Source organism: Monopterus albus, unplaced genomic scaffold, assembly GCF_001952655.1.
Source record: "Monopterus albus unplaced genomic scaffold, M_albus_1.0 scaffold18.1, whole genome shotgun sequence".
NCBI lineage: Eukaryota > Metazoa > Chordata > Actinopteri > Synbranchiformes > Synbranchidae > Monopterus > Monopterus albus.
The window spans coordinates 10,132,007-10,146,043 of NW_018127898.1; the positions used below are offsets into that span (position 1 = coordinate 10,132,007).

At 37.7% G+C, this 14,037-nt stretch overlaps 2 protein-coding genes across 2 annotated transcripts; both read left to right on the top strand.

The window, feature by feature from the left end:
* Nucleotides 1-7,245: 7,245 nt before the first annotated feature.
* LOC109956308 (olfactory receptor 1-like) lies at nt 7,246-8,217 on the top strand. Its single transcript, XM_020593312.1, has one exon. It carries the CDS (start codon nt 7,246-7,248, stop codon nt 8,215-8,217), a length of 972 nt encoding a protein of 323 aa, XP_020448968.1.
* Nucleotides 8,218-9,914: 1,697 nt separating this feature from the next.
* LOC109956309 (olfactory receptor 1500-like) lies at nt 9,915-10,886 on the top strand. Its single transcript, XM_020593313.1, has one exon. The coding sequence runs from the start codon at nt 9,915-9,917 to the stop codon at nt 10,884-10,886; it is 972 nt and encodes a 323-aa protein (XP_020448969.1).
* The last annotated feature ends 3,151 nt before the right edge of the window (nt 10,887-14,037 follow it).

A 14,037-nucleotide genomic window follows, 5' to 3' on the forward strand; every position in this document is an offset into this window, starting at 1 on the left:
AAAGCGACACAACTGACTTCCATCATGGAAAATGTGAGATTTGAACACCTTGAAAATCTGTGGTGTTTTCTGTGTGTTTTACCATCAAGATGTGCCAAGCTCAATAATACAGTGTCAACAGGTCCTGCCAACTCTCACCACCCCTTAATCACCTGCTACAGAAAATATAGCCTAACGTTACTCAAGTAGAAATCGGGATCAATACAGTGCAGCAAAAAAAGTGTTAATGATGCACAGTGTCAGCACTGGACATTGAAAAATGTGTTTGAAGCTATGAACTGTTGAATCCAGACTGTGTGTATATATACAATATGTATATATATATGTACAGGTCTCTATTTATAAGTACTTTAGTCTTATTTTTTTATCTCTTCCCTACTGCACATTCCTTTGCTTGTTGACATGTATGTACACATTGAGAGCCGCTGTACCAGAGTCAAATTCCTCGTGTGTCTGATTCTGATTCTGATTCTGAACACATGTAACCCTAAAGTACTTCAACATGATTCCCAGCCGATATATCACATTAGATTTTCATTCAGTGGTTTGTGGTAACTTTTTCTATTGGATATGGGATTATGTATTAGGCTACCAAAAGCATGATACCAGCTGACATGATAAACACCTTAAGGTGGGTCCTGCTATATTCCCCAAGCGTGAGGCTCTGTCCTGAAGAAGAAGAACCCCTTTGTTAAAATCTGGATTTAAAATCTTCAATAAATTTGTGCTGACATGTTGCATATTCATAAATTACTGTAACGTCAGCTGTGGTGAAGAAGGAGCCAGACACCAAAACTCAATTTTTTTTGCGAGCTTCCATGCCCCATACACCGCACAACCCGAGATAGCTGCTTTCTTTTAAATTTAGCAAACACACACACACACACACACACACAACTATTTACCTGTTGGCCAAAGCCCATTAGTTCCACCAGCACTCTCCGTTATAATGCCCGTCCCCAGCTGGCCTGGTCTGCCCCCCCATAACAGAAATTGAACACACAGTAACTCTGAAACACATACAGTCTCTGTCGATAGGGCCTGAGGGAGATCCGCTGACACCCCCTGCACCCCAGCACACTACATTATTATATTTATTCAGGTTACCACAGAAAATCTGAAGCCACATAATATTCCAGCAAGTTAAAACTGTACACACTGGGTTGTTAGGGGCCCAGCAGCTCATTTTGCTCAGGGGCCCTAATATGGTCTTTATAGGGAACAATAGAACCGCATTGGTTGGAAGGACAAATGGGCCTATTGTATCTGTAAAGTCTTATTTGAACACGTGTGTGTGTATTGTTGCAGTGTGATGTGCCTATGTGTCTGCAACATCATGACAGCTGAAGGTGAATCTCTGCCTGCCAGGCAAAGCGTGGAAGGATGCCTGGAGCCTATAGACAGTGGCCATGCTGCAGGGACAACCACGTGAAAGATGGATATCTTATTGTGCTTATGCCCCAGACTTTTCACTGTATAACCCTCAAGAACTAGGCTGCTTTCCAACATGGAAAATGCATAGCAAACTTTATTGTCAATACTGAATGTGTTGGGACAGTCTAGACCTAATGTACAGGCCTACTGCACTGCAAGTTGGACTCGGTTACATTTCCTGTTACGGTCCAGTGACAATTTTACTAGTTTCCAGCTTCACTCTGTGATAAATTCAGTCCTCAATTTGAAGTTCAAGTTAATTTTTACTGCCCTTCAATTGAAATTTTTTTTGTAGCCTGGGGTAAAATAAAATAAAAGCTGTACCTCTAAAATCCTGTAAAACTGACAGAATCTGTGAAGGGTCTTTTGTTTTGACAAAGTAGTCATCTGCAGTGCATCTGATGCTGATCTTCTCTTGTGCAATCATAGATTTTTGTTATAAAGTAAAACATTCACTGAAGCCTGATGTTCTCTCACGTGTTGCTGAAATTACAGCCAAAGCACCACCAGGCTGCTACTACTGGTAACCTTTCCCAGAAGGGGAAGTGGACCTCAGGGGCCTGTCCTTCCAAACCTGTTGCTGAACCCCAGAGGTGTCAACTTTGGCTCCCCCTCCTCAACCCTCCACCCCAGCTGTTGACATTAGAAGGGTGCTGAGTCTGATCCCACCTGAGGACCTGCCAGTGGTCTCCAGTGTGGCCCTCAGCCCCCAGCCCTCCACTGCCCCACTGCAGCAGGACCATCCTGTGACAATCCACAATTGTTCAGTGGAAGAGTACCAGCAGATCTACCATGAAGGCATCTCTTTATACTGAAAAATCTCTAAAAACTAACTGTGCAATACATGCTGAGCACCAAACAGCAAACAGACAGTCAAGTATTTAGCTGTAAAGACCCAGATCTCCTCTACTCTCACACCAACTAACTTCATGTCCTCTTTTAGCACATCCCTATATCTCCACTTTGGCCTTCCTCTTGACCTCTTGCCTGGCAGCTCCATCTCCAACATCCTTCTACCAATATAACCACTATCCCTCCTCTGCACATGTCCAAACCTTCTCAATCTGGCCTCTCTGACCTTGTCCCCAAAACAGGCAAAATGCTAAGTTATGAAGCAATTTGGCTACAGACATACTGTACTAACAGTACTGACACAGTTTAGAACCTCTCTTCAGATTTTTTAAACTAGAAGAAATTTGATTTTACAGCTTTTTTCTGGATCAAGAGCACATCTGTTAGACATGCAGCAATTAACTGGTTATTTGATTGACAGAAAGTCAATCAACAATTGTTATGTTTGAGCAACTGCCATACTAATTTTCAAGCATGAGTGCCATAAATTACTACTCAGATGTGGGGATGTGATGCTTTATCGTACATGACTGCAAATTAGACATGTTTGACTTTTATATTGTTGGTTTGGCAAAACAAGACATCTGAAGATGTCAGCTTGGACTGTGGGGAATAATAGCATGTGTTTTTCATTGTTTTTTTTAATACAGACAAAATAATTAGGAAATCATCCACATTAAGAACCCGCAGCTTTTCAGCTCTGCTAAAGGTCTGCCCTATGTTGACCTTTTATGCTGCTGAGTTTTTGTAAAGTACAAATGTTTTCTGCCGGAGTGCACAGAGCTGAGTGGCTTTTTTTCAGGTTGGCAAAAGTCTTACTTTATTCAAATGTGAAGACGTGCTGTTTTTGTTTGTCTCATATTGTTGTAAATTGATTATGTTTGCATGTTGTTCATGTTGATTTGGACTAAACAAACAATTTAATCACATCTCTGTGGATGCTGGGAACTTGAAATGGGAATTTGTCATCCAAGGTAGATTAAAGTTTCTGCCACTAGGTGGCAGAAACGCATTAGAATAGTTTACAGATCCAGTCATCATAAAGTAAATCATCAGTTTATTAAGGTAAGGCTGAAGTGTTGGTAAACACTGGTCTGTTTTTATATCCATGAGGCAGAGCAACTGGGTCCATAGTGACCCCTGTAATGGGTACATTACACAATACAATCAACTATTTTGATATTTAGTAATCATTTTAATGCATTTAAAAAGCATGTGGTGTCTTTATATGCTCCCTTATGTACTGTTGCGATTAAAGTTAATTTAAGTGAAAGCTCCTGTTTGTTGCTGGTAACACATATTCATGTTTTTCCCAAGCTTAACAGAGTGGAAGAGAACCAATGTGGGTCAGTGTGGAATAATCTGAGAGTAACCCTGTGTCTGGTGGATATGAACATCAACAAATGCTTGCCATCACATCAAGCTTAACTTAGAGTGGCAATATCCAGACAGGTGACCACCTAAAGGAATGACCTGATGAGTGAGTGGAGATGCTGGCCTGGTTTGTGGCCGCTTGTCTCTCCCAGGATGACAGTGCCCCCATCCACAGGCTATGAGGGGTCACTAAATGGTTTGAGCATGAAAATGACGTGAATCATTGCTACGGTCTTTGTCACCAGGTCTCAACCCAGATGAAAACACCAATGGGACATTTTGGGCTGACATGTTAGACAGCGTCTCCACCACCATCATCAAAACACCAGATGAGAGAACATTTTGTGGAAGAACAGTGTTCATCACTCCACTAGAGTTCAGACTTATAAAATCAATGTCAGGGTGCACTGAGGCTGCTATGGTGGCACGCGGTGGCCCAGCATCTCACTGAGACACTTTATGTTGATTTTCCTTTCATTTGTCACTCGCCTGAATCTAGTGACTGTGTATGTGTGTATTTTCTGATGTATTTCTCTCTCAGTGACCAAAACTGAATCCATGTTGGATGAGAGTGGACATTTTTTAACAGCTGGGTTTTGACATAGTGTGAACCGAACATATAATGCATACTTCATATTACATTGTTGAGGCCTATATAAGCCAGACCAACACATTAAAGGCCAAACTGTTGTTCAGCATTCAGTCAGGGTGAGTTGTGTTAAATTAAATGAGGTACATGGAGTGCACTGCTCATAAAATTTTATTTTATATTTATATTTTGTTTTTCCTCTGTGGGCAAATCTTACATTTCAGTCTTTCCTCTTTGCCTCCATGGACCACTTTATGTTGAAAGTCATAAAAATCATGTGATAAATATTTTGGTGTGTGTGTGACTGGCAAGGGAACCATAAACCTCTCAGGATCAATTAGTCAGTTTGTTCACAACAGGTTTACGCAACAGTGTCGTCTTCTGGGAAGACAGGCTGGTGTGATGAGAAAAACAGATCAGGTCTCTCCTGAGGTCAAATGGAAATGTACAGTGACAGTGAGCTGGGGTTCAGCTGCAGGAGCGCTGACAAACTTGTTTGTAAGTTCAGATGAAGTAAGGTCAAGTTCACTCAATAACCATGATGATTTGAAACTATTTACTTATGAAAGTATTCATTTAACCTCAGTCTGGAGATGGGGTTGCATCCCAAAAAATGTAATATAGCAAAAAATACCTAATGCCGGTGCTACTACTATTACTTTCACTGTCACTACTGCTGTTATTGCGGCTACTGTTACTACTGCGACTGTGATAACTGGCAGCATGATTACTACATCTAGTATTAATACTCTTACTGCAACCGCAAGTAATAATACTACTACTGCAGCTCTGACTGCAACTACAGGCAGCAATAATACTGCTACTACTTAAGTTACTACTAAACCTGTTACATCTAAAACCTTTAATATTACTAGTACTGTACTTACTGTATACTCACTATTACCAAAAGCAGTGCCAGTGTACATAGTACACAGGTGCAGAAATGATGAGGTGATTAACTGGTTAATCGCTGGAGTTTAATCGCAGCAGTTTTAATAACTGATATTTTAAGTAATTAGCCTAAAACAAGTGCCAAACATATGTAGGCCTCAGCTTTAATTTTGTTTAGTTTTATCTGACATTTTGTAAAAGAAACTCTATTCACTGAAATATTTAAAGATAAATTGATACTGTCTAGAAAAACAATTAGTTGCAGCCCTGCTGTGGATTCTATAAACATTGTGCTGTAGTTCTTTGAAATCCTATAAAATATCATAATGTAACAGGTGGTTATTTATTTTATTTATTTACCCACTCACTGGTTTAATGTTCTCTTTCCTGTAGACCTGAGGGAGCAGATGCCTCTTGTTATTTTGTCCTCTTTATTTATTTTTTGAGGAGCTAATTCTCTGTGGGAGAAGTCAAACATCTCTAATATCCCGAGGGAGTTAATTTTATTAATTTGGCCATATTACCTTAATAGTAAATCCCTACAGATACTGTAATATTCAATATAATAGTTTGAATTTAGAGGTTTAGTGGCCCTGGAGCTTCAACGGTCTCTTGAGTAGGTTCTGATGTTTTAGACACAGAACACTGAGCCAAATGAAATGAATTACAGATATGAACATCTAGATCCCAAGAATGTAGGTCAGATCATTGGTGCGTACAGACGACAGTACTTGGAATAAAACACATCTCATTTTTTTTATCTTAATTTGCTGCCTTTGATTTATTTGTCCTCTAGAATAAATAAACTTCATATGTATTGTTTTTACAGAATACTACAACTGTAGAATTTACAAAAAAAAGATTTGCTTACTTTCTAATTGTTCATGATATGTTTGTATCAGTCTATCTTCTTACTTAAAGTGATGCATTAGTTGATTAGTTCTCTTAAGAAATGGTGTTCCTCCTGACCAACCAGAGGAACCAGTGAGTCCCAGCTAGCAAAGGAAGATCTAAACCAGCATCTGCAAACTTCACTGTTAGATCATGCTTATTCAGTTTGTACAAAACATAAAACATACATTTGTGGTTTTACAAAGTGTGACATGATGTTTCTTGTAAAGGAAGTGAATAACTGTATTTCCCCAAACCCATTTGTTTCAGGTGCCAAGCCAACTGCCTGTCATACAACACTGCGGCTTTGTAGCTCTGGACAAGATGGGGAAATCTCACTGGGGAATATGGGTATGTAACATTTCTTCCTTTACCGCTTTTGTCAAACTGCCTTTAAATAAGACACTGAACCCTCCACCACTGAGATTGCAAATGCTGTTGGGTACCCAGTTGAGTAAATGTTAGTGGTGACAAACTCAATTTGTCTAGAAGTGTTTATTCCCTGCTCTACTAACCCCACTCACCCCACTCTGCCATTGTGGCTCACAAGCTGTTAGTTTGTGCACATACACTTAATTAAAGTGCATGGCGTCAGATCGGTGATCAGTAACGAGCACACCACCTCAGCTCAACAGTCTCTTTCTCTTCAACACCCTCTTGTAGAAAATTTACAAACAATGATGAAATTTCCCAGCTAATCCCTTCAACCCCACCCCCACCCTCAGTCACAGGATGAGACCCCACCAGAAAACCCTGGGCTGAATGCTAAACTGCAGTATGTTTATGTTTTTTACCCTCTTATAAACCTTTCATAAACCTCCATAGGGGTAATACAGCGACCTTTCATATTGTTTTCTCAGTGGTTTGATACCTTTTTATAAAAAGTATTGATTAAAGCGGTTTTCAACAGAAAAATTGTTGAAAGTTCACTGACTAAATTGAAATGCCAGACGTAAAAAATGTGTAACAGGTATGCTATAGATTTGTAGTAGATTGTTTAATGCTGAGTGGCTTATGAGCAGATGACACAGGGGGACTGACAATGACCGTATATGACAGAAAGGCAGAGGAGGGTTGCTTCTCTTGACGGCGCCTCTTGACAGGGCTCTGTCACCAGAGAGAAGAGATCACCTGCATCTACATAAGAGGGCACAGTACTGACACACAGCAGAGGACACTTCTTTACATTAATCAGTGCAGTGTGCAGTTCAGCTATGGAGTTATTCAACTCAGCTCTTGGAAAAAACATCACCTTTGTCCATCCAGCTTATTTCATAGTAAGCGGTTTGTCTGGTATTCCGAACATCAAATATTACTATGTCTTTCTCCTTTTTGTTTATTTTTTTTCAGTGCTGGGAAACACAATCGTGATGGCTTTAATATGCCTGGATCGTAATCTGAGAACTCCAAAATATATTGCAGTTTTTAACTTAGCATTTACTGACCTGTTTGCTAGCTCTGCTTTGGTGCCCAAAGTTCTTGACATCTTTCTGTTTAACCATCCCTACATCCCCTACAGCGACTGCTTGACGTTCCTGTTTTTCTGCTACACCTGCCTTTCAATGCAGTCATTTAATCTGGTTGCACTTGCCTATGACAGACTGGTTGCCATTGTCTTCCCACTGCACTATCAAGTGAAAGTGACCCACAGGTCCATGTCGTCTCTGATCGGCTCTTTCTGGCTCTTTGATATAATTGCTAACTTCATTGCTGTTGGACTCATTACAAGACTTTCCATCTGTGAATCTGTGGTTATTAACAGTTATTTCTGTGACCATGGTCAGATATACCGGCTTTCCTGCAATGACCATTTTCCCAATTATGTCCTTAGTTGTTTGTATCCAGTTCTTATTTATTGGCTTCCAATTGTTTTTATCTTATTAAGTTACTTCTGTATCATTGTTACTTTAGCTAAAGTGGCTACAGTTCATCAAGGACTTAAGGCCTTTAAAACCTGCATAGGTCATCTTTTATTGGTGGCAATCTATTTCATCCCAGTGTTAATCACATTCACCTCGATGGAAAAAATTGATCCAAATACCAGGATCATAAACTTGTCTATGACCTCTGTCTTCCCTCCCATGTTGAACCCAATCATTTATGTTCTGCAGACGCAAGAAATCAAAGAATCTGTGAAAAGGTTATTAAAAATCAGATGGAAATCCAAAATAACAATGAAAGCATGAACCACAGGGTGACGATTTATCGCTATACACAGTCTCTTTTGCTGTTTTAATTGACAATTATACATTGCAGAATAATCCTTTCTAATGTCACACAAATGCGTATGACATAATTAAAACATTACATCATTGTAGCAAATGTATAAAGTAGACCTTTGGTAATGAGCATAGAAATCAAGCAGTTTTTAATGAGTGTAACATAGTTAAATAACTACAAACTCTTTTTGCTTAATAATGTAAGATGCCTTCTGTGGTGAAATCTGCTGTTTATAGTGTTTTCAGAAGAATTAGTTGTCAGGTTAATTGATAAAACTATCTGTCACCTACAGTTTTCAAACATAAAAAGTGAAGATGAACAAATCTACAGTATAAGTAACAGAAAAATCACTGTGCATTTGTTTGTCTTTATGTTCTGCCTGTTATTTAATGCCTCCACATCTTGGGCCATTTTGACTGTTTTTAAATACTTCATTTTTATCATTTATATACCATGATAAACAATCTTTAATAGGCCAATCTTTTTTTTCAGCACAACTTCACATATATGACCTGTGTGTTATGTAAATAATATGTCTGTCTTTCAAGCTGAGAGCTGCCAGAAAAAGTTTCATTGTGCTATGCATAATGACAATAAAGATTCTTGACTCTCGACTTGACTTGACTTGATGGTTATTTCTACATGTAGACATACTCTATCCACATGTTTAACCCTAAAAATACAGATTGCAAAAATGTTTTTTTTTACTGTAAAAAACACAAACATGCTCAGTGTTGAAAATGTAAGAACAAGTCCAAAGCTTGAAAATATAGAGTGTGAGGGCTTCCCAACTAATGCAAAATAATATATAAAAGGTAAAACTGAGGAAAAAAACACACCTGTTTACAACAAAAACCTAACCCTAATCCCTATGCCACTCATCAGAACATTTTATTTAAACAGATAAGAGTTATAATACAGGCCTTATTACAGGAGTTATATTACAGGTTCCTAGGTTGTGGGAATATAAAGGTAAAGTGAAAACCAAAACAAAATATATCCAATTTTTTATAACTAAAAGCCCGTGTGGGCAGAGGTTTTTCCTTTTTTAAGTTGTGTCAGATTATCATGAGTAAATGTGACTTTCATTCCGTCTCCCCTGCTGAAGTGCAGTGGCAGCTCCACAAAGCCTCATGCTGCTAGTATGAACACAGTGATGGTTGCGGGCCACATGCATAGTAACACGTCATGTAGACAGAGTCTCGTGCCTCTTGCTCAGTGTCAGTAACAGATGAATAAATGGATTGCAGTCAGTAAGATGTTCTGTCAGGTGCAGACTGGATTGCAAATGATAGATAATACATAGGCCTTCAGTTGATGGGTGTATCTGAGAATTTGCTAAGTAGTTTAGATGAGTACCAATGGGTTTGTTAGACTGAGAAAAGGATTAGTTTGATACTGAGTGGCATATGTTGAAAAGCCACAGAGGGTCAGACGTTGACCCTATTAGTCATGAACTCAGATGAGACCGCTTTGCTTTTTAGCCACTCCTTTCAGAACAATTAAAGCTTGGCACAGCTTCATCATCACAAAGAGAACAGGATACAGACACAGTAAAGAGGACATCTGTCTACATTTATCACTGTGCTGCTGACAGAGAACACATCAGTAAGCAGAGCAGCCAGCAAGAGGCCGACAAACAAGAAGTCAGACAAGTTTTACAATGAACTTTGTCAACTCAGATCTCGACAAAAACAACACCTTTGTTCGTCCTGCATATTTTATAATAAGTGGTTTTTCTGGCATCCAAAATATCAAGTATTATTATGTCTTTCTCTTTTTACTGTTTATAGTTTCAGTGCTGGGAAACACACTTGTGATGGTAATAATATGCTTGGATCATACTCTGAGAACTCCAAAATATATTGTAGTTTTTAATCTAGCCTTTACAGACCTGTTTGGTAGCTCTGCTTTGGTGCCAAAGGTTCTTGACATTTTCCTGTTTGACCATCCCTACATTCCCTACAACGATTGCTTCACTTTTCTTTTCTTCTACTACATCTGCCTTTCAATGCAAGCTCTTAATCTGGTTGCACTCTCCTATGACAGAATGATAGCCATCATCTTCCCTCTGCACTATCATGTGAAGGTGACCCACAGGTTCATGTTTACTTTGATCGCCTCTTTCTGGCTCTTTGCCTTTACTATTACAGTTATTGCAGTCAGCCTTCTCACCAGACATTCCTACTGTAACTCTGTGGTTATTAACAGCTATTTCTGTGACTATGGTCAGATATATCGACTGGCTTGTGATGATAGAACACCCAGCTTCATCTTTAGTGCTTTGTTAACAGTTCTTATTCTTGGGCTTCCACTGGTATTCATCGTTTTTACTTACCTATATATCGGCTTTGCTTTAAGTAAAGTGGCCACAGTTCATGAGAGAGTGAAGGCTTTTAAAACTTGCATAGCTCATCTTTCATTAGTGGCAATCTTTTTCTTCCCATTATTAATAGTTGCTACTCTTACAGGAGGAATGCATCCAAATGCCAGGATTGTAAATCTTTCTTTGACCTCTGCTTTTCCCCCGTCACTGAACCCAATCATTTATGTTCTGCAGACAAAAGAAATCAAAGAATCTGTGAAAAAGTTGTTTAAAATCAGAAGGCAGTCAAAAATTGCAGTAAGAATTTAACAGTACTGCAAGTATCTGATGTTTTCAGTCTTTTGTATAATTTGCATTATAGTAAAACAAGTATTACTAATATTTACTTTAAATAATATACTTTAAAAAATGTACAACAATAAAAGCTAGACCATACAATAATATCACACTTTGAGTGAGACTGTAATGAACAAAGAAAGCAACTGATAATGTGCTTCATATGAATGTTTATAGTTTCTTAGTTGATGTCATGATAATTTGCATCAAATTGCTTACAGAAATTCAACATTGCACATGATTTAAAAGGGAATCTGAAAAGAAAATTAAACCTATAATAACAGAATATCATATAACTGCATTTTATAGGGTTTTATATTTAAAACAAAATGACTTGTAGTTTATGCTTTTGAATTTCTTTGACCTTGTTCCACACAGGGTCACAGCCTAAGTTATGTCATCAGAAATAAAGGTTTGCGCAAATTCAAACCATCCCAGAGATGTGTCATAATGTTTAATTAAGTTATCAGCAGAACAGTTTGGGTTTATTTGTGATTAAAGATGTTTTGCTCCAGTACATGGTGGATTCAGTACAGCCTGCTTTGTATCTGGAGGTTTAGTTCGTAATCATTTTCATTGTTCATAGTTTATTTTGTAATCATTTGTTTTGGTGAAAAATAAAAGCATATAGTGAAGGTTCATTTCATGTTCCTAAAATGACAGAAAAATAATTTCCTTTGATCAGGTGTTGTGATGTGTCTTTGTGTCACAAATCTTTCTATCTACATGTAGAAAACCATTTAGCTTTTATTCTATGACTTATGCCAAGAAAACTATTACAGTGTGCACATTTATGTTCATGAATATGTTACATGTAAAAGTGGAAAAAATTAGTTTTCTCTTTAGCTGCTAATTGCTCAACTTTATACACTAGCCAGTTGCTATCTGTTGTATCTGTAACAATCCTCTGTTCTCGTCAATAAGAGCACATAGTTTATTATGTTTGATATTTAATATACATGCTAATAATATACAATATTTCATTAATATACTGCCAGGTAGTTATTCAGGCCTTAGGGTCTTAGTTTATACAAAAGGTACAAAGTGTACTTTATTGTCATTCAGACTATACAGCTAGGAGGGTACAGCAGAGCGAAAGTAGACACACAAGGCAATATACAGAAATCTAGGTAAGACAGACATTCACACTTAGACCTACAATGAATATCAATTCAAAACTATTTTAGAAGATATATACACACATATATGTACAGAACCTGAATAAAAAATATTACACGATTAAAAAATACTGCACTGAATAAAAAATATCAGAGGGAATTAAGCTGTCTGATGGCCTGCGGAAAGAAGCTTTTACTGAGCCTGGCAGCCTTGCACCGCATACAAGGCTGACGATTATGAAGCTACTGTAAAGACAGTAAATGACAAAATAAAACATAAAAACCACAATTTAATTGTAAAATTGAAGTATTTTCTACCAAGATGCTCATAGCAAAACAGCTATAAAACACATTTATACTATTTTAATACTGTCTGATGTGTCAGCTAGTGATAAAGAGCTAACTTTTTGGAAAAGGTTTTTGAAATTCTATTGTTTTTGAAAAGCTTCCTGATAAAGTTCAGCACTTCTTCTGTCTTTAAAGAGTAAATAATAGGATTAAGCAAAGGAGGTATGGTGAATGTAGAAACCGAGTCAATGATGCTGGCATTAGGATCAAGGTGAGAGGTCAGAGAAGCTATGTTGATGCTCAAGACTGGTAAGAAGAAAATAGCCACAAGAATCAAGTGAGAAATACAAGTTTTCAAAAAAATAGCAAAAAATATATCGATATTGGCAAGGGTTAGATATATTTTGGACGGGAAAGCACTACACGTTTTGTATTCTTCATTGATTTTACCATACTTAGAGTATGGCGTTGAAAACTGGGGAAATACATACAAAAGCTCACTTCAACCATTGTATATATTACAAAAAAGAGCGATAAGAATTGTGCATAAGATGGGGTATAGGGATCACACCAATGTAGCTTTCATACAGTCTAAATTGTTAAAAATGTTTCGATTTAGTGGGATATAAGACTGCTGTGTTTATGTATAAAGCCAGGAACAATTTATTATCTGGTGGAATTCAAAAACTATTTAATGAAACGGAAGGGGGATACAATTTAAGGGGTCAGTTAAATTTAAAAATTCATGCTATACTTACAACCCAAAAAAAGATTTTGTATTTCCATAAGTGGGGTAAAACTATGGAATAATTTACGGTAAGTGCGGACATAAAAAATAGTAATAGAATTGACGAGTTTAAACATAAATATAAAGGTATGTGTCAATCAAGATTTATGCAAGAACAGGCTCAATGATTAATTACATCGACAATTGTGGGTGTGGTATACATTTTGTAACCATTCTTTAGTATATTACTTGTGTGATGTAAGAATGTTAACACTGCTATATTCTTCTTTTAGTATAACATGTGTGTGCGTAGAAGTGAATCATTTACTGCTTGCAAACCAATGATGGTAAGATGATGTCATGGAGTAGGACTGGATAAGTCTGACTTCTTCCTACTCCATTCAAGCATGTACTAGGTATAAGCAAATTGATATTGGATTATGTTCATAAATATGTTACATGTAAAAGTGGAAAAAATGAGTTTTCTCTTTAGCTGCTAATTGCTCAGTTTTATACACTAGCCAGTTGCTATCTGTTGTATCTGTAACAATCCTCTGTTCTCTTCAATAAAAGCACATTGTTTATTATGTTTGATATTTAATACATTACTATAAAAATACTGGTTAAAGCTGCTTTGGACAGAAAACTACTCAACCGGTCACTCACTGAGTTACAATTCTAATTATAAACAGCAGGAGCATGGTGGATCGAGAAGCTCGCCTGTTGGAAGAGTTAATTAGGAAAAAAAGTAGTCAGTGTCTTTTGGTGAAAAATTTAAACCATATAAAGAAGTTGAGTCTCATATTTTTAGTGATAACTAGGTTATTTTTAAGGATTGCTGCCTTCCCAGCTCGACCCGATCGTCCCCTACAGCTCCCTTGAGCAGTGTCCAGAGGACCAGGGCCAGCTGCAGTGAACTGCTGCCTCCCAGTGGTTTCTCTGGTTGGGCTGCCCATTCAAGTTTTTTTGATGTTTCTCTCCATTATAATTG